The sequence below is a fragment of the Ovis canadensis genome, chromosome 22 (genome assembly GCF_042477335.2).
Source record: "Ovis canadensis isolate MfBH-ARS-UI-01 breed Bighorn chromosome 22, ARS-UI_OviCan_v2, whole genome shotgun sequence".
NCBI lineage: Eukaryota > Metazoa > Chordata > Mammalia > Artiodactyla > Bovidae > Ovis > Ovis canadensis.
The window spans coordinates 57664235-57691376 of NC_091266.1; the positions used below are offsets into that span (position 1 = coordinate 57664235).

At 52.7% G+C, this 27142-nt stretch overlaps 1 protein-coding gene across 15 annotated transcripts in view; it reads left to right on the forward strand.

Moving 5' to 3' along the window:
* The window catches only part of DMBT1 (deleted in malignant brain tumors 1), a 72586-nt gene that overhangs the window by 31970 nt on the left and 13474 nt on the right, over nt 1-27142 (forward strand). For 4 of the 15 annotated variants that reach the window (XM_069566758.1, XM_069566757.1, XM_069566767.1 and 1 more), the window contains 24 exons: nt 467-496; nt 1093-1119; nt 3287-3316; nt 3910-3936; nt 5017-5340; nt 6106-6135; nt 7688-7717; nt 8312-8338; nt 9421-9744; nt 10510-10539; nt 12101-12130; nt 12714-12740; nt 14916-14945; nt 16501-16530; nt 18086-18115; nt 18713-18739; nt 19619-19942; nt 20705-20734; nt 21319-21345; nt 22424-22747; nt 23160-23186; nt 23782-23814; nt 24610-24660; nt 26539-26571. In XM_069566758.1, coding sequence (XP_069422859.1) covers nt 467-496; nt 1093-1119; nt 3287-3316; nt 3910-3936; nt 5017-5340; nt 6106-6135; nt 7688-7717; nt 8312-8338; nt 9421-9744; nt 10510-10539; nt 12101-12130; nt 12714-12740; nt 14916-14945; nt 16501-16530; nt 18086-18115; nt 18713-18739; nt 19619-19942; nt 20705-20734; nt 21319-21345; nt 22424-22747; nt 23160-23186; nt 23782-23814; nt 24610-24660; nt 26539-26571 — 1902 coding nt within the window. The remainder of the gene's footprint in view (nt 1-466; nt 497-1092; nt 1120-3286; nt 3317-3909; nt 3937-5016; nt 5341-6105; nt 6136-7687; nt 7718-8311; nt 8339-9420; nt 9745-10509; nt 10540-12100; nt 12131-12713; nt 12741-14915; nt 14946-16500; nt 16531-18085; nt 18116-18712; nt 18740-19618; nt 19943-20704; nt 20735-21318; nt 21346-22423; nt 22748-23159; nt 23187-23781; nt 23815-24609; nt 24661-26538; nt 26572-27142) is intronic. The other 11 variants (XM_069566762.1, XM_069566760.1, XM_069566761.1 and 8 more) reach the window with 11 other exon arrangements.

Below are 27142 nucleotides of genomic sequence, written 5' to 3' on the forward strand. Positions count from 1 at the left end.
TCCTGAGTCCTGGACCATGGCCCTGCCAAAGAACCGGGAAGCACGGTCTGGGCACCAGGACTGCTGTGAACAGGGCAGTGGCCCCTGTATGACCTGCCAGGCACCGCCTTGTCACCCCCTAAGGTCGAGCCTGACAGATCACACACGGGACGTGACCTGGAGCTGGAGCCCTGTCTCACTGCCTCAGTGGATTCATAAAACGTGTGAGCCTGGCAATTGACTGGATGCACTGTGTCAGCAAGACACAAAGTCAATCACCTTGATTTTGGATATAAGGGGTGCTAGTCTGCCGGGATATCTCAGAAGGAGTATCTCTGAGGGTCGAGAACAGCAGAGGCCCTGCACTCCACGGCAGAGCAGGTGCACGGACTGACCCCTCACCTGGTCTGCATCTTAACATCACCCCCGTTATACCCTTGGTGCCAATACTGTACTATGTGTCTGACGTGCCTTCTCTCTCCCCCAGCTGCCCAGACCCAGTCCACAGTTGTGCCAGGTGAGTCCTGTGGCCTTTAGACCCCAGGATGTCCTCTCCCCAGCAGTCAGCCCCTTGGCCCCCAACCAGTAGCTCCAGAAGGGGACTGAGGAGGTTTTTCACGTCTCAGTACCGGCCCTGGGCACTCTAGAGCATGTAGATGGTTCCAGATGATCCTTAACACAGGCGTCCTCTGGACTGGCTCAGTGATTTCAGGACTTCGTGGCTACACAGTGTCTCCCCAGAGCTTTGGGTGACAGGGTGGTCTGTCCTGGGGTCATTTCTGCTTGAATGTATTCTCTGGACAAACATTTATGTGTATGGAGAGGACAGAGCTTTTTCCTGTCCTCCACCCCAGATGGAGACTAGGCAATGATCTTACCAAGAAGTACCCAGTCAGCAGGACATGCTGATGGCTCTGTGGGCTGTGCTGCCTCCTTAGATGAGTGTGTACCTTTGATGACATGATCTGGGCTCATAGCAAACTTTCAGAAAAGGCTTCTTCTCCCCAGACGGTGGAGCCCCTTAGACCCCACTGTCCTGTTCCCGGTGATAGGAAAGAGACCAGCCTTGATTCTCCCGATCTTCTTTGTAATCCTGCTCTGTTTCCCCTGCAGATTGGTGGTATCCGACAACTGGCTATGGTGAGTGTCATTGAGATCCTGCTAAAGTCCCAGCAGCCACACTCCAGTCCACAGACATGGGTGCAGTTCCTGCCTCTTGGGTCCGGGTCTGATGTCACCACCGGATCTAATGTGGATGGTTGCTTTCGCTTGCCAGAGTTATGGATAAGCTTTAATATAAGTTGAGCTATATGCTACTCAGAATGCTTTATTTTGCAAATATTAGGATGACCACTCACACTCTCTTAATTGGGGCTGGTGCCACAGCCTACATATCGAGGGTATTGAGCCCTAGGGTAAATGTCAGGTACACCTGGATCCAGAAGTTCCAATACTCTATGTCCCCACGCACTTTTCTGACCTCTGCCTGGTTTATTTATGAGCTTCAGTGTCAGGTTGCTTCCTGCCGGGGGGCACTTGTCAGCCACAAGTCTCCTGCCACAGGAGGACAGAGTCTTGTTCTCGATGTTGAGCAGAAAGTCCTGCAGGGATTGTGAAGAGCCTGCTGGTAATAGGTGCCTTCTCCCCAGTCATCTCCAAGTCCTCCAGTGATATCCAACAATTCCAAGGTTGTTTCAGGGTTCAGGCTTAAAAAAAGAGAAGATTCAAGCTAGACTTTGTGTGTGAAAGTACCTGAATATGTACTGAGTGGAAAAGAGTTTCGAATAACCCTGGGCTGACGTAGTGGGTTCCCACGTGGGGTGAATGGCCGAACTCAGTCCTTTGGTAGGAACTGGGAAGCTGTGTCAGCGGTCTTGCAGAGGCTCATTCTACCCCAGAGGTCTGGGATCTAGGTTGCCCACTCAGGCTGTGCGCTTCCCCTCCTCCCACCCACATCCTGAGACAGGATTCAGTCTCTGAATTGCTGAATGTGGGGATGCCATCAGAGAACCTGCAGAGCGAGTCCACAGTCCACAGTCCAGGATTCCATCACACAGCCATCGGAGACAAAGAGTGATGCACACGCTCAGTCACGTCTGTATGGACTCACTACCTAGACCTCAGCAGCCTTTCCCTGGAAGAATTCTGAATCTCAGTCCTCAGTGCCTTTTCCTTCAGGGGAAACAGGAGGGTGACTTTTCCTGTCTCCTTCCAGTAAGCGAATCGGGTTTGTCCCTGAGGCTGGTGAACGGAGGTGACAGGTGTCAGGGCCGGGTGGAGGTCCTGTATCGAGGCTCCTGGGGCACCGTGTGTGATGACAGCTGGGACACCAATGACGCCAATGTGGTTGCAGCCAGCTGGGCTGTGGCTCAGCCATTTCAGCCCCAGGAGGTGCCCGATTTGGTCAGGGCTCAGGGCCCATTGTCCTGGATGATGTGGGCTGTTCAGGGCATGAAACCTACCTGTGGAGCTGCTCGCACAACCCCTGGAACACACACAACTGCGGACACAGCGAGGACGCCAGCGTCATCTGCTCATGTGGGTCTCAATAAGCTGGTGTGCCTCTCTGGAGGTGCTTCTTGCTCACATTCTGATCCCCTCGACAAGCACTCTTACATTTCCCTTTCCTTGAAATCCTGTGAGTGCTTTGCTTATTTAGAATATTAGGTTTTGTCTGGCCTCTGGGTATGTAGATGGGAATTAGAACAAAAACAGAAACCCATAGTGTCATTTCGCTCCATGCCCCAGTGTAAACCAGAGGCAAAAGAGTGCAGGTCTGCCAGGAGGTCTCTGAGCAGAGGGCATGGGCTGGGGCTGCCAAGGGCCCCAGTTCTGCCTCCTGTGTCCTGGACCGAGGCCCCTGCAAGGAACTGGGAAGCACGGTCTGTGCGACAGGATTGCTATGAGCAAGGCAGTGGCCCCTGTGTGACCTGCCAGGCACCGCCTTGTCAACCCCTAAGGTCGAGCCTGACAGATCACACACGGGACATGACCTAGAGCTGGAGCCCTGTCTCTGCCTCAGTGGATGTATAAAAGCTGTGAGGCTGACGATTGGCTCCGGGTCCACTCTGTCATCAAGACATAGAGTCCATTACCTTGATATTGGAAATAATAGATTGTAGTCTGCTGGAACTTCTCAGGAGGAGCCTCCTGGGAGGGCTGAGGATGGCAGAGGGTGCCCCATCCACCCCTGGCAGAGCAGATGCGCAGACTGACACCTCAGCGGCTCTGCAACTTAGCATCACCCCTTTGCCCATGTGAAGCCCCTTCTGTGCACTGTTTTTGACCTGCGTTCTCTGTCCCCCAGCTACCGAGACCCAGTCTTTGGCTGTGACAGGTGAGTCCTGCTGCCTCTTGACTCCAGGATGTCCCCTCCCCCACAGTCACCCCCAGAGCCCCCATCCAGTAGCCCCAGGTGGTGACTGTGGTGGTTTTCCATCTCTCAGTACCTGCCCTGGTCACTCTGGACCACAAAGACAGGTCCAAATGAGCCATAACACAGGCATCCTCTGGACTGGCTCAGTGATTTCAGGACTTTGTGGCTACACAGTGTCTCGCCAGAGCTTTGGGTGACAGAGTGGGGTGTCACTGTGGTCATTTCCTTTTGAACATATTCTCTGGACCAAGAGCTATGTGTACGGAGAGGACAGAGCTTTTTCCTGACCTTCACCCCAGGTGGAGACTAGGTGATGCTCTTAGAAGTACCCAGTCAGTAGGGCATGCTGATGGCTCTGTGGGCTGTGCTGCCTCCTTAGATGAGCGTGTACCTTTGATGACACGATCTGGGCTCACAGCAAACTCTCAGAAAAGGCTTCTCTTCTGCAGAAGGTGGAGCCCCTCAGATCCCACTGTCCTGTTCCCAGTCATAGGTAGGAGGCCAGCCTTGATTCTCCCGACCTTCCTTGTAATCCTTCTCTGTTTCCCCAACAGACTGGTGGAATCCGACAACTGACTATGGTAAGTGTCTCTCAGGTCCCGCTAAATCCCAGCAGCCACTCTCCAGTCCACAGACATGGGTGCCGTTCCTGCCTCTTGGGTCCAGGTTCTGAGGTCACCACCGCATCTACTCTGGACGGTTGCCTACACTTTCCAGAGTTATACATCAGCTTTACCTACATGTTGTGCCATATGTTACTCACAGTGCTTTTGTTTGCAAGTATTAGGATGGCCACTCACACTCTCTTAATTGGGGCTGATGCCACGGCCTACATATCGAGGGTATTGAGCCCTAGGGTAAATGTCAGGTACACCTGGATCCAGAAGTTCCAATACTCTATGTTCCCATGCAATTTCTGACCTCTGCTTGGTTTGTTTATGAGCTTCAGTGTCAGGTTGCTTCCTGCCCGGGAGCACTTGTCAGCCACAAGTCTCCTGCCACAGGAGGAAAGAGTCTTGTTCTCGATGTTGAGCAGAAAGTCCTGCAGAGATTGTGAAGAGCCTGCTGGTAATAGGTGCCTTCTCCCCAGTCATCTCCAAGTCCTCCAGTGATATCCAACAATTCCAAGGTTGTTTCAGGGTTCAAGCTTAAAATAAAAGAAGATTCAAGCTAGACTTTGTGTGTGAAAGTACCTGAATATGTACTGAGTGGAAAAGTGTTCCGAATAACCTTGGGCTGACGTAGTGGGTTCCCACGTGGGGTGAATGGCCGAACTCGGTCCCTTGGTGGGAACTGGGAAGCTGTGTCAGCGGTCTTCTGTGGCAGAGGCTCATTCTACCCCAGAGGTCTGGGATGTAGGTTGCCCACTCAGGCTGTGGGCTTCCCCTCCTCCCACCTGCATCCTGAGACAGGATTCAGTCCCTGAATTGCTGAATGTGGGGATGCCATCAGAGAACCTGCAGAGCGAGTCCACAGTCCACAGTCCAGGATTCCATCACACAGCCATCGGAGACAAAGAGTGATGCACACGCTCAGTCACCTCCATGTGGACTCACTACCTAGACCTCAGCAGCCTTTCCCTGGAAGAATTCTGAATCTCAGTCCTCAGTGCCTTTTCCTTCAGGGGAAACAGGAGGGTGACTTTTCCTGTCTCCTTCCAGGAACTGAATCGGGATTGGCCCTGAGGCTGGTGAACGGAAGTGACAGGTGTCAGGGCCGGGTGGAGGTCCTGTACCGAGGCTCCTGGGGCACCGTGTGTGACGACAGCTGGGACACCAATGACGCCAACGTGGTCTGCAGGCAGCTGGGCTGTGGCTGGGCCATTTCAGCCCCAGGAAGTGCCCGGTTCGGTCAGGGCTCAGGGCCCATTGTCCTGGACAATGTGGGCTGTTCAGGGCATGAGACCTACCTGTGGAGCTGCTCCCACAGCCCCTGGAACACACACAACTGCGGACACTACGAGGACGCCAGCGTCATCTGCTCAGGTGGGTCTCAATAAGCTGGTGTGCTTCTCTGGAGGTGCTTCTTGCTCACATTCTGATCCCCTCGAGAAGCACTCTCTACATTTCCCTTTTCCTTGAACTCCTTCGAGTGCTTTGCTTATTTAGTGTATTAGCTTTTGTCTGACTCTGGGCATGTAGATGGGAATTAGAACAAAAACAGAAACCGATAGTGCCATTTCGCTCCATGCCCCAGTGTCAACCAGCGGCAAAAGAGTGCAGGTCTGCCAGGAGGTCTCTGAGCAGAGGGCATGGGCTGGGGATGTCAGTGGGCCCAGTTCTGCCTCCTGAGTCCAGGACCGAGGCGCCGGCAGGGAACTGGGAAGCGTGGTCTGTGCACCAGGATTGCTGTGAGCAAGGCAGTGGCCCCTGTGTGACCTGCCAGGCACCGCCTTGTCAACCCCTAAGGTCGAGCCTGACAGATCACACACGGGACGTGACCTGGAGCTGGAGCCCTGTCTCACTGCCTCAGTGGATCCATAAAAGCTGTGAGGCTGACGATTGTCTCTGGGTCCACTCTGTCATCAAGACACAGAATCAATCACCTTGCCTTTGGAAATAATAGATGCTGGTCTGCCGGGACCTCTCAGGGGGAGCATTGGAGGGTTGAGGATGGCAGAGGCCCTGCCCTCCATGGCAGAGCAGGTGCACGGATTGACCCCTCACCTGGTCTGTATCTTAGCATCACCCCTTTGCCAGCGTGGAGCCTATTCTGCAAAATGTGTGTGACCTGCCTTCTTTCTCCCCTAGCTGCCCAGACCCAGTCCTCGGTTGCGCCAGGTGAGTCTTGCTTCCTCTTCACTCTGGGTTGTCCCCTCCCCCCAGTAACGTCCTGGGCCCCCAACCAGTAGCCCCAGGAGGGGACTGTGGAGGTTTTCCATCTCTCAGTACCTGCCCTGGTCACTCTGGACCACAAAGACAGTTCCAGATGAGCCATAACACAGGCATCCTCTGGACTGGCTCAGTGATTTCAGGACTTTATGGCTACACAGTGTTTCGCCAGAGCTTTGGGTGACAGGGTGGTCTGTCCTGGGGTCATTTCTGCTTGAACGTATTCTCTGGACCAAGAGCTATGTGTATGGAGAGGAGAGAGCTTTTTCCTGTCCTCCACCCCAGATGGAGACTAGGTGATGCTCTTAGAAGTACCCAGTCAGCAGGGCATGCTGATGGCTCTGTGGGCTGTGCTGCCTCCTTAGATGAGTGTGTACCTTTGATGACAGGATCTGCGCTCACAGCAAACTCTCAGAAAAGGCTTCTCTTCCGGTGAAGGTGGAGCCCCTCAGATCCCACTGTTCTGTTCCCGGTCATAGGAACAAGACCAACCTTGATTCTACCAGCCTTCTTTGTAAACCTGCTCTATCTCCCCTCCTGACTGGTGGGATCTGACAGCTGACTATGGGGAGCATCACTTGATGCTGCCGCACTATCAGCGTTCAATGTCTAAATCTTGGCTTAAAGCTCTGTGTTCACCACCTCATTCAATGTCAGGGATTCCGTCTGCTCATCTGAACTGTGGATAACCACGACCTATCCATTAGAGAATGTATTCGTTAGGCTGTTTCAGTTTCCATGTGGCAGAATTTCAACTGACACTCAAGCTGGGCTAGGACCTAGTAACTTTCGTGTCCAAGACATGTAGTCATAGTTCTGTCTTCAGGTAGAGCTGGGTCCAGAGGTTCCAGGACTACCTGTCTTAACCACTGTTTATACCCGTGATTTTTATGTGTTTGGGCTTCATTCTAACTTTACTTCCTGTCATGGGTTGCAAGGATCAGCTCCAAGTCTCCATCCCAATGGGGAGAAAGATGCTCTTTGTTCTAGACCTTCAGCTGACAAGTTCTGGAGAGACTGGCAAGCTCAGGTTCTGCCTCCTGAGTCCTGGACCGTGGCACATCCAAGGAGCTTGCAAGCACGGTCTAGGTACCAGGTCTGCTGTGAGCAGGGCAGTTGCTCTGTGTGACCTACCAGGCACCACCTTGTCACTGGCTAAGGTTGAGCCTGACGGATCACACACAGGACCTGAGCTGGAGCCCTGTCTCTGCCTCAGTGGATGTATAAAAGCTGTGAGGCTGACGAATGGCTCCGGGTCCACTCTGCCATCACGACATAGAGTCCATTACCTTGGTATTGGAAATAATAGATCGTAGTCTGCTGGAACTTCTCAGGAGGAGCCTCTTGGGAGGGTTGAGGATGACAGAGGGTGGCCCATCCATCCCTGGCAGAGCAGATGCATGGACTGACACCTCAGCGGCTCTGCAACTTAGCATCACCCCTTTGCGCACGTGAAGCCCCTTCTGTGCACTGTTTCTGACCTACGTTCTCTGTCCCCCAGCTACCCAGACCCAGTCCACGGCTGTGCCAGGTGAGTCCTGCTGCCTCTTGACTCCGGGATGTCCCCTCCCCCACAGTCACCCCCAGAGCCCCCATCCAGTAGCCCCTGGTGGGGACTGTGGAGGTTTTCCACCTCTCAGTACCTGCCCTGGTCACTCTGGACCACAGAGACAGTTCCAGATGAGCCATAACACAGGCATCCTCTGGACTGGCTCAGTGATTTCAGATGTTTGTGGCTACACAGTGTCTCCCCAGAGCTTTGGGTGACAGGGTGTGGTGTCACTGGGGTCATTTCTGTTTGAACATATTCTCTGGACCAAGAGTTATGTGTATGTAGAGGAAGGAGCTTTTCCCTGTCCTCCACCCCAGATGGAGACTAGGTGATGCTCTTACCAAGAAATACTCAGTCAGCAGGATATGCTGATGGCTCTGTGGGCTCTGCCGCCTCCTTAGATGAGTGTGTACTTTTGATGACACGATCTGGGCTCACAGCAAACTTTCAGAAAAGGCTTCTTCCCAGATGGTGGAGCCCCTGAGACCCCACTGTCCTGTTCCCGGTCATAGGTAGGAGGCCAGCCTTGATTCTCCCGACCTTCCTTGTAATCCTTCTCTGTTTCCCCTACAGACTGGTGGAATCCGACAACTGACTATGGTAAGTGTCTCTCAGGTCCTGCTAAAGTCCCAGCAGCCACTCTCCAGTCCACAGACATGGGTGCCGTTCCTGCCTCTTGGGTCCAGGTTCTGAGGTCACCACCGCATCTACTTTGGACGGTTGTACTTCACTTTCCAGAGTTGTACTCAGCTTTACCTACATGTTGTGCCATATGTTACTCACAATGCTTTTGTTTGCAAGTATTAGGATGGCCACTCACACTCTCTTAATTGGGGCTGATGCCACAGCCTACAAATTGAGGGTATTGAGCCGTAGGGTAAATGTCTGGCACACCTGGATCCAGAAGTTCCAATACTCTATGTTCCCATGCAATTTCTGACCTCTACTTGGTTTTGTTTATGAGCTTCAGTGTCAGGTTGCTTCCTGCCCGGGGGCACATGTCAGCCACAAGTTTCCTGCCACAGGAGGAAAGAGTCTTGTTCTCGATGTTGAGCAGAAAGTCCTGCAGGGATTGTGAAGAGCCTGCTGGTAATAGGTGCCTTCTCCCCAGTCATCTCCAAGTCCTCCAGTGATATCCAACAATTCCAAGGTTGTTTCAGGGTTCAAGCTTAAAAAAAAAAGAAGATTCAAGCTAGACTTTGTGTGTGAAAGTACCTGAATACGTACTGAGTGGAAAAGTGTTCCGAATAACCTTGGGCTGACGTAGTGGGTTCCCACGTGGGGTGAATGGCCGAACTCGGTCCCTTGGTGGGAACTAGGAAGCTGTGTCAGCGGTCTTCTGTGGCAGAGGCTCATTCTACCCCAGAGGTCTGGGATGTAGGTTGCCCACTCAGGCTGTGGGCTTCCCCTCCTCCCACCCGCATCCTGATACAGGATTCAGTCTCTGAATTGCTGAATGTGGGATGCCGTCAGAGAACCTGCAGAGCGAGTCCAGAGTCCACAGTCCAGGATTCCATCACACAGCCATCAGAGATAATGAGTGATGCACACGCTCAGTCACATCCGTATGGACTCACTACCTAGACCTCAGCAGCCTTTCCCTGGAAGAATTCTGAATCTCAGTCCTCAGTGCCTTTTCCTTCAGGGGAAACAGGAGGGTGACTTTTCCTGTCTCCTTCCAGGAACCGAGTCGGGATTGTCGCTTAGGCTGGTGAACGGGGGTGACAGGTGTCAGGGCCGGGTGGAGGTCCTGTACCGAGGCTCCTGGGGCACCGTGTGTGACGACAGCTGGGACACCAATGACGCCAACGTGGTCTGCAGGCAGCTGGGCTGTGGCTGGGCCATTTCAGCCCCAGGAAGTGCCCGGTTCGGTCAGGGCTCAGGGCCCATTGTCCTCGATGACGTGGGCTGCTCAGGGTATGAGACCTACCTGTGGAGCTGCTCCCACAGCCCCTGGAACACACACAACTGCGGACACTACGAGGACGCCAGCGTCATCTGCTCAGGTGGGTCTCAATAAGCTGGTGTGCTTCTCTGGAGGTGCTTCTTGCTCACATTCTGATCCCCTCGAGAAGCACTCTCTACATTTCCCTTTTCCTTGAACTCCTTCGAGTGCTTTGCTTATTTAGTGTATTAGCTTTTGTCTGACTCTGGGCATGTAGATGGGAATTAGAACAAAAACAGAAACCGATAGTGCCATTTCGCTCCATGCCCCAGTGTCAACCAGCGGCAAAAGAGTGCAGGTCTGCCAGGAGGTCTCTGAGCAGAGGGCATGGGCTGGGGATGTCAGTGGGCCCAGTTCTGCCTCCTGAGTCCAGGACAGAGGCCCCAGCAAGGAACTGGGAAGCACAGTCTGTACACCAGGATTGCTGTGAGCAAGGCAGTGGCCTCTGTGTGACCTGCCAGGCACCGCCTTGTCAACCCCTAAGGTCGAGCCTGACAGATCACACACGGGACGTGACCTGGAGCTGGAGCCCTGTCTCACTGCCTCAGTGGATCCATAAAAGCTGTGAGGCTGACGATTGTCTCTGGGTCCACTCTGTCATCAAGACACAGAATCAATCACCTTGACTTTGGAAATAATAGATGCTGGTCTGCCGGGACCTCTCAGGGGGAGCATTGGAGGGTTGAGGATGGCAGAGGCCCTGCCCTCCATGGCAGAGCAGGTGCACGGACTGACCCCTCACCTGGTCTGCATCTTAGCATCACCCCTTTGCCCACGAGGAGCCCATTCTGTACAATGTGTCTGACCTGCCTTCTTTCTCCCCTAGCTGCCCAGACCCAGTCCTCGGTTGCGCCAGGTGAGTCTTGCTTCCTCTTCACTCTGGGTTGTCCCCTCCCCCCAGTAACGTCCTGGGCCCCCAACCAGTAGCCCCAGGAGGGGACTGTGGAGGTTTTCCATCTCTCAGTACCTGCCCTGGTCACTCTGGACCACAAAGACAGTTCCAGATGAGCCATAACACAGGCATCCTCTGGACTGGCTCAGTGATTTCAGGACTTTGTGGCTACACAGTGTCTCGCCAGAGCTTTGGGTAACAGGGTTGTCTGTCCTGGGGTCATTTCTGCTTGAACGTATTCTCTGGACCAAGAGCTATGTGTATGGAAAAGACCGAGCTCTTTCCTCTCCTCCGCCCAGTTGGATTCTAGGCGATGTTATTACCAAAAAGTACCCAGTCAGCAGGGCATGCTGATGGCTCTGTGGGCTGTGCTGCCTCCTTAGATGAGTGTGTGCCTTTGATGACAGGATCTGCGCTCACAGCAAACTCTCAGAAAAGGCTTCTCTTCCGCAGAAGGTGGAGCCCCTCAGATCCTGCTGTCCTGTTCCCGGTCATAGGAACGAGACCAAGCTTGATTCTACTGGCGTTCTTTGTAATCCTGCTCTGTCTCCCCTCCTGACTGGTGGGATCCGACAGCTGACTATGGGGAGCATCACTTGATGCTGCCGCACTATCAGGGTTCAATGTCTAAATCTTGGCTTAAAGCTCTGTGTTCACCACCTCATTCAATGTCAGGGATTCCGTCTAGTCATCTGAACTGTGAATAACCACGACCTATCCGTTAGAGAATGTATTCGTTAGGCTGTTTCAGTTTCCATGTGGCAGGATTTCAACTGACACTCAAGCTGGGCTAGGACCTAATAACTTTCATGTCCAAGATATGTAGTCATAGTTCTGTCTTCAGGTAGAGCTGGGTCCAGAGGTTCCAGGACTACCTGTCTTAACCACTGTTTATACCCGTGATTTTTATGTGTTTGGGCTTCATTCTAACTTTACTTCCTGTCATGGGGGCAGGGGTCAGCTCCAAGTCTACATCCCAATAAGGAGAAAGATGCTCTTTGTTCTAGACCTTCAGCTGACAAGTCCTGGTGAGACTGTAGGACTCAGGTTCTGCCTGCTGAGTCTGAGACCGTGGCCCATCCAAGGAGCCTGGAAGCACGGTCTAGGTACCAGGTGTGCTGTGAGCAGGGAAGTGACCCCTGTGTGACCTGCCAGGCACCAGCTTGTCACTAGCTAAGGTCGAGCCTGACAGATCACACACAGGACTTGACCTGGACCTGGAGCCCTTTCTCTGCCTCAGTGGATGTATAAAAGCTGTGAGGCTGACGATTGGCTCCGGGTCCACTCTGTCATCAAGACATAGAGTCCATTACCTTGGTATTGGGAATAATAGATCGTGGTCTGCTGGAACTTCTCAGGAGGAGCCTCTTGGGAGGGTTGAGGATGGCAGAGGGCGCCCCATCAACCCCTGGCAGAGCAGATGCATGGACTGACACCTCAGCAGCTCTGCAACTTAGCATCACCACTTTGCCCACATTAAGCCCCTTCTGTGCACTGTTTCTGACCTACGTTCTCTGTCCCCCAGCTACCCAGACCCTGTCCACGGCTGTGCCAGGTGAGTCCTGCTGCCTCTTGACTCCGGGATGTCCCCTCCCCCACAGTCACCCCCAGAGCCCCTATCCAGTAGCCCCTGGAGGTGACTGTGGAGGTTTTCCACCTCTCAGTACCTGCCCTGGTCACTCTGGACCACAAAGACAGGTCCAGATGAGCCATAACACAGGCATCCTCTGGACTGACTCAGTGATTTCAGGACTTTGTGGCTACACAGTGTCTCCCCAGAGCTTTAGGTAACAGCGTCGGGTGTCACTTGGTCATTTCCTTTTGAACATATTCTCTGGACCAAGAGCTATGTGTATGGAGAGGACAGAGCTTTTTCCTGTCCTCCACCCCAGGTAGAGTCTAGGCGGTGCTCTTACAAGTACCCAGTCAGCAGGGCATGCTGTGGGCTGTGCTGCCTCCTTAGATGATTGTGCACCTATGAGGACATGATCTGGGCTCACAGCAAACTCTCAGAAAATGCCTCATCTCCCCAGGCGGTGGAGCACGTCAGATCCCACTGTCCTGTTCCCAGTCATAGGTAGGAGGCCAGCCTTGATTCTCCCAACCTTCCTTGTAATCCTTCTCTGTTTCCCCAACAGACTGGTGGAATCCGACAACTGGCTATGGTAAGTGTCTCTCAGGTCCTGCTAAAGTCCCAGCAGCCACTCTCCAGTCCACAGACATGGGTGCCGTTCCTGCCTCTTGGGTCCAGGTTCTGAGGTCACCACCGCATCTACTTTGACGGTTGCCTTCACTTTCCAGAGTTGTACATCAGCTTTACCTACATGTTGTGCCATATGCTACTCAGAATGCTTTATTTTGCAAGTATTAGGATGGCCACTCACACTCTCTTAATTGGGGCTGGTGCCACGGCCTACATATCGAGGGTATTGAGCCGGAGGGTAAATGTCAGGTACACCTGGATCCAGATGTTCCAATACTCTATGTCCCCACGCACTTTTTGACCTCTGCTTGGTTTGTTTATGAGCTTCAGTGTCAGGTTGCTTCCTGCCCGGGGGCACTTGTCAGCCACAAGTCTCCTGCCACAGGAGGAAAGAGTCTTGTTCTCGATGTTGAGCAGAAAGTCCTGCAGGGATTGTGAAGAGCCTGCTGGTAATAGGTGCCTTCTCCCCAGTCATCTCCAAGTTCTCCAGTGATATCCAACAATTCCAAGGTTGTTTCAGGGTTCAAGCTTAAAAAAAAAAAAAGATTCAAGCTAGACTTTGTGTGTGAAAGTACCTGTATATGTACTGAGAGAAAAAGTGTTCTGAATAACCCTGGGCTGACGTAGTGGGTTCCCACGTGGGGTGATTGGCCGAACTCGGCACCTTGGTGAGAACTGGGAAGCTGTGTCAGCGGTCTTCTGTGGCAGAGGCTCATTCTACCCCAGAGGTCTGGGATGTAGGTTGCCCACTCAGGCTGTGGGCTTCCCCTCCTCCCACCCGCATCCTGATACAGGATTCAGTCTCTGAATTGCTGAATGTGGGGATGCCATCAGAGAACCTGCAGAGCGAGTCCAGAGTCCACAGTCCAGGATTCCATCACACAGCCATCGGAGTTAAAGAGTGATGCACACGCTCAGTCATGTCCGTATGGACTCACTACCTAGACCTCAGCAGCCTTTCCCTGGAAGAATTCTGAATCTCAGTCCTCAGTGCCTTTTCCTTCAGGGGAAACAGGAGGGTGACTTTTCCTGTCTCCTTCCAGTAAGCGAATCGGGTTTGTCCCTGAGGCTGGTGAACGGAGGTGACAGGTGTCAGGGGCGGGTGGAGGTCCTGTATCGAGGCTCCTGGGGCACCGTGTGTGATGGCAGCTGGAACACCAATGACGCCAACGTGGTCTGCAGGCAGCTGGGCTGTGGCTCAGCCATTTCAGCCCCAGGAAGTGCCCGGTTCGGTCAGGGCTCAGGGCCCATTGTCCTGGATGATGTGGGCTGTTCAGGGCATGAGACCTACCTGTGGAGCTGCTCGCACAACCCCTGGAACACACACAACTGCGGACACAGCGAGGACGCCAGCGTCATCTGCTCATGTGGGTCTCAATAAGCTGGTGTGCTTCTCTGGAGGCGCTTCTTGGTCACATTCTGATCCCCCGAGAAGCACTCTCTACATTTCCCTTTTCCTTGAAATCCTGGGAGTGCTTTGCTTATTTAGAATATTAGGTTTTGTCTGGCCTCTGGGTATGTAGATGGGAATTAGAACAAAAAGAGAAACCGAAAGTGTCATTTCGCTCCATGCCCCAGTGTAAACCAGAGGCAAAAGAGTGCAGGTCTGCCAGGAGGTCTCTGAGCAGAGGGCATGGGCTGGGGCTGCCAGGGCCCCCAGTTCTGCCTCCTGTGTCCTGGACCGAGGTGCCGGCAAGGAACTGGGAAGCACGGTCTGTGCACCAGGATTGCTGTGAGCAAGGCAGTGGCCCCTGTGTGACCTGCCAGGCACCGCCTTGTCAACCCCTAAGGTCGAGCCTGACAGATCACACACGGGACTTGACCTGGAGCTGGAGCCCTGTCTCTGCCTCAGTGGATGTATAAAAGCTGTGAGGCTGACGATTGGCTCTGGGTCGACTCTGTCATCAAGACATAGAGTCCATTACCTTGATATTGGAAATAATAGATCGTAGTCTGCTGGAACTTCTCAGGAGGAGCCTCCTGGGAGGGCTGAGGATGGCAGAGGGTGCCCCATCCACCCCTGGCAGAGCAGATGCGCGGACTGACACCTCAGCGGCTCTGCAACTTAGCATCACCCCTTTGCCCACGTGAAGCCCCTTCTGTGCACTGTTTCTGACCTGCGTTCTCTGTCCCCCAGCTACCCAGGCCCTGTCCACGGCTGTGCCAGGTGAGTCCTGCTGCCTCTTGACTCCGGGATGTCCCCTCCCCCACAGTCACCCCCAGAGCCCTCATCCAATAGCCCCAGGTGGCGACTGTGGATGTTTTCCACCTCTCAGTACCTGCCCTGGTCACTCTGGACCACAAAGACAGGTCCAAATGAGCCATAACACAGGCGTCCTCTGGACTGGCTCAGTGATTTCAGGACTTTGTGGCTGCACAGTGTCTCCCCAGAGCTTTGGGTGAGAGTGGGGTGTCACTGTGGTCATTTCCTTTTGAACATATTCTCTGGACCAAGAGCTATGTGTACGGAGAGGACAGAGCTTTTTCCTATCCTCCACCCCAGGTGGAGACTAGGTGATGCTCTTAGAAGTACCCAGTCAGCAGGGCATGCTGATGGCTCTGTGGGGCTGTGCTGCCTCCTTAGATGAGTGTGTACCTTTGATGACAGGATCTGGGCTCACAGCAAACTCTCAGAATAGGCTTCTCTTCCGCAGCAGGTGGAGCCCCTCAGATCCCACTGTCCTGTTCCCGGTCATAGGAACGAGACCAACCTTGATTCTACTGGCGTTCTTTGTAATCCTGCTCTGTCTCCCCTCCTGGCTGGTGGGATCTGACAGCTGACTATGGGGAGCATCACTTGATGCTGCCGCACTATCAGGGTTCAATGTCTAAATCTTGGCTTAAAGCTCTGTGTTCACCACCTCATTCAATGTCAGGGATTCCGTCTGCTCATCTGAACTGTGGATAACCACGACCTATCCATTAGAGAATGTATTCGTTAGGCTGTTTCAGTTTCCATGTGGCAGAATTTCAACTGACACTCAAGCTGGGCTAGGACCTAGTAACTTTCGTGTCCAAGACATGTAGTCATAGTTCTGTCTTCAGGTGGAGCTGGGTCCAGAGGTTCGGGACTACCTGTCTTAACCACTGTTTATACCCCTGATTTTTATGTTTGGGCTTCATTTTAACTTTACTCCCTGTCATGGGTTGCAAGGATCAGCTCCAAGTTTCCATCCCAACGGGGAGAAAGATGCTCTTTGTTCTAGAGCTTCAGCTGACAAGTTCTGGAGAGACTGGCAGGCTCAGGTTCTGCCTCCTGAGTCCTGGACTGTGGCACATCCAAGGGGCATAGAAGCACGGTCTAGGTACCAATTCTGCTGTGAGCAGGGCAGTGGCCCCTGTGTGACCTACCATGCACCAGCTTGTCACTGGCTAAGATTGAGCCTGACAGATCACATGGGACTTGACCTGGAGCTGGAGCCCTGTCTCTGCCTCAGTGGATGTGTAAAAGCTGTGAGGCTGACTATTGGCTCCGGGTCCACTCTGTCATCAAGACATAGAGTCCATTACCTTGATATTGGAAATAATAGATCGTAGTCTGCTGGAACTTCTCAGGAGGAGCCTCCTGGGAGGGCTGAGGATGGCAGAGGGTGCCCCATCCACCCCTGGCAGAGCAGATGCGCGGACTGACACCTCAGCGGCTCTGCAACTTAGCATCACCCCTTTGCCCACGTGAAGCCCCTTCTGTGCACTGTTTCTGACCTGCGTTCTCTGTCCCCCAGCTACCCAGGCCCTGTCCACGGCTGTGCCAGGTGAGTCCTGCTGCCTCTTGACTCCGGGATGTCCCCTCCCCCACAGTCACCCCCAGAGCCCTCATCCAATAGCCCCAGGTGGCGACTGTGGAGGTTTTCCATCTCTCAGTACCTGCCCTGGTCACTCTGGACCACAAAGACAGGTCCAAATGAGCCATAACACAGGCGTCCTCTGGACTGGCTCAGTGATTTCAGGACTTTGTGGCTGCACAGTGTCTCCCCAGAGCTTTGGGTGAGAGTGGGGTGTCACTGTGGTCATTTCCTTTTGAACATATTCTCTGGACCAAGAGCTATGTGTACGGAGAGGACAGAGCTTTTTCCTGTCCTCCACCCCAGATGGAGACTAGGTGATGCTCTTAGAAGTACCCAGTCAGCAGGGCATGCTGATGGCTCTGTGGGGCTGTGCTGCCTCCTTAGATGAGTGTGTACCTTTGATGACAGGATCTGGGCTCACAGCAAACTCTCAGAATAGGCTTCTCTTCCGCAGCAGGTGGAGCCCCTCAGATCCCACTGTCCTGTTCCCGGTCATAGGAACGAGACCAACCTTGATTCTACTGGCGTTCTTTGTAATCCTGCTCTGTCTCCCCTCCTGACTGGTGGGATCTGACAGCTGACTATGGGGAGCATCACTTGATGCTGCCGCACTATCAGGGTTCAATGTCTAAATCTTGGCTTAAAGCTCTGTGTTCACCACCTCATTCAATGTCAGGGATTCCGTCTGCTCATCTGAACTGTGGATAACCACGACCTATCCATTAGAGAATGTATTCGTTAGGCTGTTTCAGTTTCCATGTGGCAGAATTTCAACTGACACTCAAGCTGGGCTAGGACCTAGTAACTTTCGTGTCCAAGACATGTAGTCATAGTTCTGTCTTCAGGTGGAGCTGGGTCCAGAGGTTCGGGACTACCTGTCTTAACCACTGTTTATACCCCTGATTTTTATGTTTGGGCTTCATTTTAACTTTACTCCCTGTCATGGGTTGCAAGGATCAGCTCCAAGTTTCCATCCCAACGGGGAGAAAGATGCTCTTTGTTCTAGAGCTTCAGCTGACAAGTTCTGGAGAGACTGGCAGGCTCAGGTTCTGCCTCCTGAGTCCTGGACTGTGGCACATCCAAGGGGCATAGAAGCACGGTCTAGGTACCAATTCTGCTGTGAGCAGGGCAGTGGCCCCTGTGTGACCTACCATGCACCAGCTTGTCACTGGCTAAGATTGAGCCTGACAGATCACATGGGACTTGACCTGGAGCTGGAGCCCTGTCTCTGCCTCAGTGGATGTGTAAAAGCTGTGAGGCTGACTATTGGCTCCGGGTCCACTCTGTCATCAAGACATAGAGTCCATTACCTTGATATTGGAAATAATAGATCGTAGTCTGCTGGAACTTCTCAGGAGGACTCTCTTGGGAGGGCTGAGGATGGCAGAGGGTGCCCCATCCACCCCTGGCAGAGCAGATGCGCGGACTGACACCTCAGCGGCTCTGCAACTTAGCATCACCCCTTTGCCCACGTGAAGCCCCTTCTGTGCACTGTTTCTGACCTGCATTCTCTGTCCCCCAGCTACCCAGGCCCTGTCCACGGCTGTGCCAGGTGAGTCTTGCTGCCTCTTGACTCCGGGATGTCCCCTCCCCCACAGTCACCCCCAGGGCCCCCATCCAGTAGCCCCTGGAGATGACTGTGGAGGTTTTCCACCTCTCAGTACCTGCCCTGGTCACTCTGGACCACAGACACATTTTCAGATGAGCCATAACACAGGCATCCTCTGGACTGGCTCAGTGATTTCAGGACTTTATGGCTACACAGTGTCTCCCCAGAGCTTTGGGTGACAGGGTGTGGTGTCACTGGGGTCATTTCTGCTTGAACATATTCTCTGGACTAAGAGCTATGTGTATGGAGAGGACAGAGCTTTTCCCTGTCCTCCACCCCAGATGGAGACTAGGCGATGCTCTTACCAAGAAATACCCAGTCAGCAGGACATGCTGATGGCTCTGTGGGCTCTGCCACCTCCTTAGATGAGTGTGTACTTTTGATGACACGATCTGGGCTCACAGCAAACTCCCAGAAAATGCTTCTTCTCCCCAGATGGTGGAGCCCCTGAGACCCCACTGTCCTGTTCCCGGTCATAGGTACGAGACCAGCCTTGATTCTCCCGACCTTCTTTGTAATCCTGCTCTGTTTCCCCTACAGATTGGTGGAATCCGACAACTGACTATGGTGAGTGTCATTCAGGTGTTGCTAAAGTCCCAGCAGCCACACTCCAGTCCACAGATATGGGTGCTGTTCCTGCCTCTTCGGTCCAGGTGCTGAGGTCAGCACAACATCTACTCTGGACGGTTGCCTTCACTTTCCAGAGTTATACATCAGCTTTACCTACATGTCGTGCCATATGTAACTCACAATGCTTTTGTTTGCAAGTATTAGGATGTCCACTCCCACCCTCTTAATTGGGGCTGGTGCCATGGCCTACATATGGAGAGTATTGAAACGTAGGGCAAATGTCAGGTACACCTGGATCCAGAAGTTCCAATACTCTTTGTCCCCACGCACTTTTTGACCTCTGCTTGGTTTGTTTCAGGGTTAAGCTTAAAAAAAAAGATTCAAGCTAGACTTTGTATGTGAAAGTACCTGAATACGTACTGAGTGGAAAAGTGTTCTGAATAACCTCGGGCTGACGGAGTGGGTTCCCACGTTGGGTGATTGGCCGAACTCGGCACCTTGATGGGAACTGGGAAGCTGTGTCAGCGGTCTTCTGTGGCAGAGGCTCAGTCTACCCCAGAGGTCTGGGATGTAGGTTGCTCACTCAGGCTGTGGGCTTCCCCTCCTCCCACCTGCATCCTGAGAAAGGAGTCAGTCCCTGAATTGCTGAATGTGGGGATGCCATCAGAGAACCTGCAGAGCGAGTCCAGAGTCCACAGTCCAGGATTCCATCACACAGCCATCAGAGATAATGAGTGATGCACACGCTCAGTCACGTCCGTATGGACTCACTACCTAGACCTCAGCAGCCTTTCCCTGGAAGAATTCTGAATCTCAGTCCTCAGTGCCTTTTCCTTCATGGGAAACAGGAGGGTGACTTTTCCTGTCTCCTTCCAGGAACCGAATCGGGTTTGTCCCTGAGGCTGGTGAACGGAGGTGACAGGTGTCAGGGCCGAGTGGAGGTCCTGTACCGAGGCTCCTGGGGCACTGTGTGTGACGACAGCTGGGACGTGAATGATGCCAACGTGGTCTGCAGGCAGCTGGGCTGTGGCTCAGCCATTTCAGCCCCAGGAAGTGCCTGGTTCGGTCAGGGCTCAGGGCCTATTGTCCTGGATGACGTGGGCTGCTCAGGGTATGAGACCTACCTGTGGAGCTGCTCCCACAGCCCCTGGAACACACACAACTGCGGACACCACGAGGACGCCAGCGTCATCTGCTCAGGTGGGTCTCAATAAGCTGGTGTGCTTCTCTGGAGGTGCTTCTTGCTCACATTCTGATCCCCTCGAGAAGCACTCTCTACATTTCCCTTTTCCTTGAAATCCTGCGAGTGCTTTGCTTATTTAGTGTATTAGCTTTTGTCTGACTCTGGGCATGTAGATGGGAATTAGAACAAAAACAGAAACCGATAGTGCCATTTCGCTCCATGCCCCAGTGTCAACCAGCGGCAAAAGAGCGCAGGTCTGCCAGGAGGTCTCTGAGCAGAGGGCATGGGCTGGGGCTCTCGGTGGCCCCAGTTCTCCCTCCTGAGTCCTGGACCGAGGCACCTGCAAAAACTCGGAAGCACGGTCTGTGCACCAGGATTGCTGTGAGCAAGGCAGTGGCCTCTGTGTGACCTGCCAGGCACAGCCTTGTCAACCCCTAGGTCGAGCCTGACAGATCACACACGGGGCATGACCTGGAGCTGGAGCCCTGTCTCACTGCCTCAGTGGATCCATAAAAGCTGTGAGGCTGACGATTGTCTCTGGGTCCACTCTGTCATCAAGACACAGAATCAATCACCTTGACTTTGGATATAATAGATGCTGGTCTGCCGGGACACCTCAGGGGGAGCATTGGAGGGTTGAGGATGGCAGAGGCCCTGCCCTCCATGGCAGAGCAGGTGCATGGAAGGACCCCTCACCTGGTCTGCATCTTAGCATCACCCCTTGCCCGCGTGGAGCCCATTCTGTACAATGTTTCTGACCTGCCTTCTTTCTCCCCCAGCTGCCCCGACCCAGTCCACGGTTGCGCCAGGTGAGTCCTGCTGCCTCCTAACTCTGGGTTGTCCCCTCCCCCCAATAACGTCCTTGGCCCCCAACCAGGAGGGGACTGTGGAGGTTTTCCATCTCTCAGTACCTGCCCTGGTCACTCTGGACCACAAAGACAGTTCCAGATGAGCCAAACACAGGCGTCCTCTGGACTGGCTCAGTGATTTCAGGACTTTGTGGCTACACAGTGTCTCCCCAGAGCCCGGGTGACAGGGTGGTCTGTCCTGGGGTCATTTCTGCTTGAACGTGTTCTCTGGACCAGGAGCTATATGTATGGAGAGGACAGAGCTTTTTCCTGTCCTCCACCCCAGGTGGAGTCTAGGCGATGCTATTACCAAGAAGTACCCAGTTAGCAGGGCATGCAGATGGCTCTGTGGGCTGTGCCGCTTCCTTAGATGAGTTTGTGCCTTTGATGACAGAATCTGGGCTCACAGCAAACTCTCAGAAAAGGCTTCTTCTCCCCAGACGGTGGAGCCCCTGAGACCCCACTGTCCTGTTCCCGGTCATAGGTAGGAGACCAGCCTTGATTCTCCCGACCTTCTTTGTAATCCTGCTCTGTTTCCCCTGCAGATTGGTGGTATCCGACAACTGGCTATGGTGAGTGTCATTGAGATCCTGCTAAAGTCCCAGCAGCCACACTCCAGTCCACAGACATGGGTGCAGTTCCTGCCTCTTGGGTCCGGGTCTGAGGTCACCACCGGATCTAATCTGGATGGTGCTTTCGCTTGCCAGAGTTATGGATAAGCTTTAATATAAGTTGAGCTATATGCTACTCAGAATGCTTTATTTTGCAAGTATTAGGATGGCCACTCACACTCTCTTAATTGGGGCTGGTGCCACGGCCTACATATCGAGGGTATTGAGCCGTAGGGCAAATGTCAGGTACACCTGGATCCAGAAGTTCCAATACTCTTTGTCCCCACGCACTTTTTGACCTCTGCTTGGTTTGTTTATGAGCTTCAGTGTCAGGTTGCTTCCTGCCCGGGGGCACTTGTCAGCCACACGTCTCCTGCTACAGGAGGAAAGAGTCTCGTTCTCAATGTTGAGCAGAAAGTCCTGGAGGGATTGTGAAGAGCCTGCTGGTAATAGGTTCCTTCTCCCCAGTCATCTCCAAGTCTTCCAGTGATATCCAACAATTCCCAGGTTATTTCAGGATTCAAGCTTTGAAAAAAAAAAAGATTCAAGCTAGACTTTGTGTGTGAAAGTACCTGAATATGTACTGAGTGCAAAAGTGTTCCGAATAACCTTGGGCTGATGGAGTGGGTTCCCACGTGGGTGACTGGCCGAACTTGGCACCTTGGTGGGAACTGGGAAGCTGTGTCAGCGGTCTTCTGTGGCAGAGGCTCATTCTACCCCAGAGGTCTGGGATGTAGGTTGCCCACTCAGGCTGTGGGCTTCCCCTCCTCCCACCTTTATCCTGAGACAGGATTCAGTCTCTGAATTGCTGAATGTGGGGATGCCATCAGAGAACCTGCAGAAATAGTCCACAGTCCACAGTCCAGGTTTTTATCACACAGTCATCGGAGATAAAGAATGATGCACACACTCAGTCACATCCATATGGGCTCACTAACTAGACCTCAGCAGCCTTTCCCTGGAAGAATTCTGAATCTCAGTCCTCGGCGCCTTTTCCTTCATGGGAAACAGGAGGGTGACTTTTCCTGTCTCCTTCCAGGAACTGAATCGGGTTTGTCCCTGAGGCTGGTGAACGGAGGTGACAGGTGTCAGGGCCGGGTGGAGGTCCTGTACCGAGGCTCCTGGGGCACCGTGTGTGATGACTACTGGGACGTGACTGATGCCAACGTGGTCTGCAGGCAGCTGGGCTGTGGCTCAGCCATTTCAGCCCCAGGAAGTGCCCGGTTCGGTCAGGGCTCAGGGCCTATTGTCCTGGATGACGTGGGCTGCTCAGGGTATGAGACCTACCTGTGGAGCTGCTCCCACAGCCCCTGGAACACACACAACTGCGGACACCACGAGGACGCCAGCGTCATCTGCTCAGGTTGGTTTCCATGACCTCCATTTTAGTCAGTGATTTTCTCCCAAGAAGAACTCTTCTTTGCCCGGGCTCCTATCACAGTGAGCTTCCATGGAAGATGGGCTATTTTCCTTCCTCCATCATTGATAGATCTCAGTCCTGGATTTAATGTATCCACTGCAGCCCCTTCTGTATTGGACCCCCAGAGCAGGAGTGTTATTACAGGTTGTAGGAGCAAATTCTTCTCAGACTTTTTTCATTTGTGGAGATGATGTCTGAGCTTGATATTTCATATTCAGTTCTCCTGGACAAATCCCAGGCTGCCCTTTCAGGCCTTGGAGGGACTGGGCATTCAGCATCTCTATCTCAGGGACCTGATGGGTTTCTTGTATTGAGCCTGTGTGATTAGGTTCATCATGCTTCCTCTTTCTTGCAGCTGCACAGATCAACTCCTCAACTCCAGGTGAGTTCCAGTAGCCCCACACAGTGAGGCTCCTCTCTGGGATTCCACTGTTCATATTTATAGAAGAAGAACACCCTCTTCCTAGGGATTCATTTACCTCCGAGGACTCTGGAGGCTGTACAGAGACCAGTGGAATCCCCAGGACCAGGGACGTCACTCAGCTGTCCCTGGAGGGACCTCTGGCCCCCTGCCATTTCCTGCTGCCAGTGCCTGCTCACAGCTCCTATGAGGGGAGACAGGATTAGGTTCTCTGATCATTTCTTTCAAAATAAGTGTTCCAGTCATGCCATGCAGACTGTGACCACTTAGAACCATGACCAAGCAGCAGACTCGCAAATATCTATCAGTTAAAAAATTTCTTCAGGTTGAAAGCAATTCCCCAAATGATCTTTTCCCACAGTGATAATATCTACTCCTGAATCAGGTGGGAACTTCTATGTACTTTACCCACATGGCCAGTAACACTGTAGGTAGGAATAGTCAAGGTTCCGAGTCATCCTTATTAGGACAAGGATTTCCTTTCTCCACCAAAATGATGATGATGGAATTTAAAAATTTTCAGCAGCATCCTAAAGTCACTTTTTTTTCACTCTAGGTTGGTGGCCCCCACAAACCACAACCACTCAGAGTAGGTAACACATTTTCCCACCTGACCCGCAGACCTTGGGTTTCCTCTCCCCAGGCTTGGCTGCTGGTCTCCAGGCTGCAGTCAGGGTGTTCACTCTCCAATGAGTCCACCTCTCCTGACTTAATGCCACGTGATGTCCCCCAGCTGATGTCCCAACCCCAGGAATGCTGTGCCTCTCTCCAGGCTCTTCTTCATCATTTACTAGTCTGACCAGGATGAGATTCCTACGTCTAGTCAGTCTCTAGATGATGCTGACCACCTGTTTATGTCCAGCTCCTCGCCTGGGACACTAGTCGGGGGTCAGCACAAACTGGATGGACCTTGCTTCACTGCTGAGCTTGGTGTGTCACCAGCAAAGGCTCCCAACAGCCTGCTTCTGAGTTGCCACTGAATCACCCTTCACTACCCCACCCTGCTTCCAGATCTTTCTGCTGCATCCTCACCCTTCCCTCCTCACCACTGGGCTCCCTACAGCAGCAGCAGCTTCAGGCTGCCCCCTCCCCATGATCCATTCTCTCAGTGATGGTCGCCTTCAGCCAATGGCAAGGTCAATCCCTTACATTGAGGAGGGGATATCAAGTTTGTAAGAGTGAAATTGCCCAAGTATTTGCTGTTGTTTGTGAAGAATGATGTGTAAGATTGATGTTTCCTATGCAGCTCCCTGGTGCAACTCCTAGGCCTCCCTTCTCTGGCCACGGAGGGGCTGGGCACTCAGCATCTCTCTCAGGAAACTGATGGGATCATTGCAGCCCATCGTGGATGCTGAGGCTGATCATGCTTCCTCTTTTCTTGCAGGACCAGGAATCAACCTCTCCACTCCAGGCCCTGCCAGCCCCACCCAGCCAGGTATGTCTCTGGGATTCCACCTCTCAGGTTTCCAATAGAAGAGCAGCCTCCTCCTGGGGAGTCATTTCCCTCCGTGCCAGGGTCCAGCCCTGGTGGATCCAGGGAATTCGAAGTGGGGACGGAGTCAGCATCCTAGGAATTAATTGTTTAATTAAAGATATGGAGGGAGATTAGAAAGAAATAGTGTAGTAGGAAAATACTAGTGGAGAAAAAGAGGCTGAATAACTTGGTTTACGTGGAATACCAATAAAACTCCAAGACAAGGAATTTGCACCATCTACATAGGCCACCGGTGCCCTCTTGAATAGCGGAGGGTGCCCCGCCTTGGGCTCCCTCTTGCGTGGGTCTTAGAAGCCAGGGCAAGTAAGTAGACATGGTGAGCATCCACACTCCAGATGGGAATTCAGCCAGAAGGGAAAGAAAGAACGACACGGGGGAATCAGTCTTTCCAGAAACTGATCCATTTTATTTATTTTCAGGTTTGCTTATATACCTTTTGTTACACATAGAGACAAATGGAAATTTTAAAGTCACAAGGGAGTCAACAGTCTTGACCTTTATCAAAATCAGGTGCTTCATATAAATGTATACAGAAAGGTCTTAGGGGTTTTACATCATCTTCTGGCCGGGGGGCCTGCTAACATGTTATGATCCGTTCTTTTCTGATAACGGTCAGTCAACCAGAAACTTATTTTCCAGGGGTGATTTTTCTTAAACCAGGCACCACCCTCTGAAGGTACCAGATAAAGTTGCATTCCTATAGGGTGAGGGTGTAGTGGGTTACAATTAAGAAAGGAATTTACTTAGCCTAAGGTTAACATGATTAATCTTAAAGGTTAATACTTATTTCTCCTATATGCTAGTTATATTCATTATAAGGGCAGGGAATATGGAGATTTAGCAGCAAACATTGGCCCAATATATTAAAAACTCTTCACCAACATGATTTTTATCTTTAGAAAAACCCAATGCTAACTAAGACTTTCAAAATACTCCAAACTCTCCGTGCTGTTTATGATTGAGAGGTTGTAAACAATCATGTACATAGTAGCAAGAGTGTGGATAATCCTGTCACACAAGCTAGTCTGCCACCAGAGAGGTTTGACCTGAGACACCCCTGTCATGCCCAGGAATTTTTATTAACTGGAGCTGTAGGTTAACTCCTTTTCCGATAGAGGTGGTGGGTGATAGCTCCCCGTAAAGTCAGAGGTATAGGTGGGAGCATAAAGCGGTAAAGTAGGCAGACTGTGGTTTTGGGGGTAGATGCTCGGGAACGGGGGGTTTCCTGAGGCTCGGTCCCGCCTTTGCGTTTGCCAAAGCCTCCTTCCTCGTGACCTTTGCCACGGGCGGAGTTCCTCACACTGGCTCCCGGCACCTCTGAGGACTCTGGAGGCTGTTCAGTGACCCACTGAGTCCTCAGGACCAGAGCTGTCACTCAGCTGTCCCTGGAGGAACCTCTGGTCCCCCGCCACCTCCTGCTGCCTGTGCCTGTTCAGAGCCGCTATTGGGTGGAGAGGATTAGGTCCTCTGATCATTTCTATGAAAATAAGGGTCCCAGTCTTGCCATGCAGAACTGCCACCATCTTAGAACCATGATCGAATAGCAGCCCTACAGAGGTTTATCTCTTAAATAATCCTTCATGTTGAGAGCAATTCCCCAAATGATCTTTATGACACAAGGATAATGTCTGGTGCAAGTATGTTTGGATGTGGTGTGTTCTCTAACCCCTTTTGGCTGGTCACAGTGTAAATTGGTATAATCAAGTCTCTGAGAAGTCCTGAAGTAAGGAGAACAATTTACTTTCGCCATCAAACTCTTGAGCATGGAATTAAAACCTGATCCAGCAATATCCTAAAATCACTTGGTTTTCTTTCTAGATTGGCTGTCCTCAACAACTACAACCACTCCGAGTAAGTATCACATTTTCCCACCTGGCCCGCAGGCCTTGGGTTTCCTCTCCCCAGGCTTGGCTGCTGGTCTCTGGGCTGCAGTCAGGGCACTCACTCTCCAGTGAGTTCACCGCTCCTGACTTTCCTGCCACGTGGCGTCTCTGTAGCTGATGTCCCAACACCAGGAGGGCTGCGCCTCTCTCCAGGCTCTTCTTTGTCATTTAATCACCTGGCCATCCGGCGAGTCGGGTCTCTGGTCAGTGTCTAGGTGAAGTCTCCCACTGTGTAGGTCCCGACCCTCGTCTGGGACACTAGTCCCAGGTCAGTGCAGCCTGGATGGAACCTGGCATGTAATCAACAAAAGTTCCCAATAGCCTGCTTCTGAGTGGGTGCTGAACCGCCCCTCACTGCCCCCCCGACCCTGCCCCAGAGGTCACCTCTGCATCCCTAGTCTCCCCTCCTTACCACCTGGTCTCCTACAGCAGCAGCAGCAGCTTCAGGCTGCCCCTCCCCCTGACCCATTCTCTGCAGTGCTCTAGGGTATCTTCCTCAAATGCCAAGGTCTGTCCCTGCCTCAAGGCCGGAATCCTTA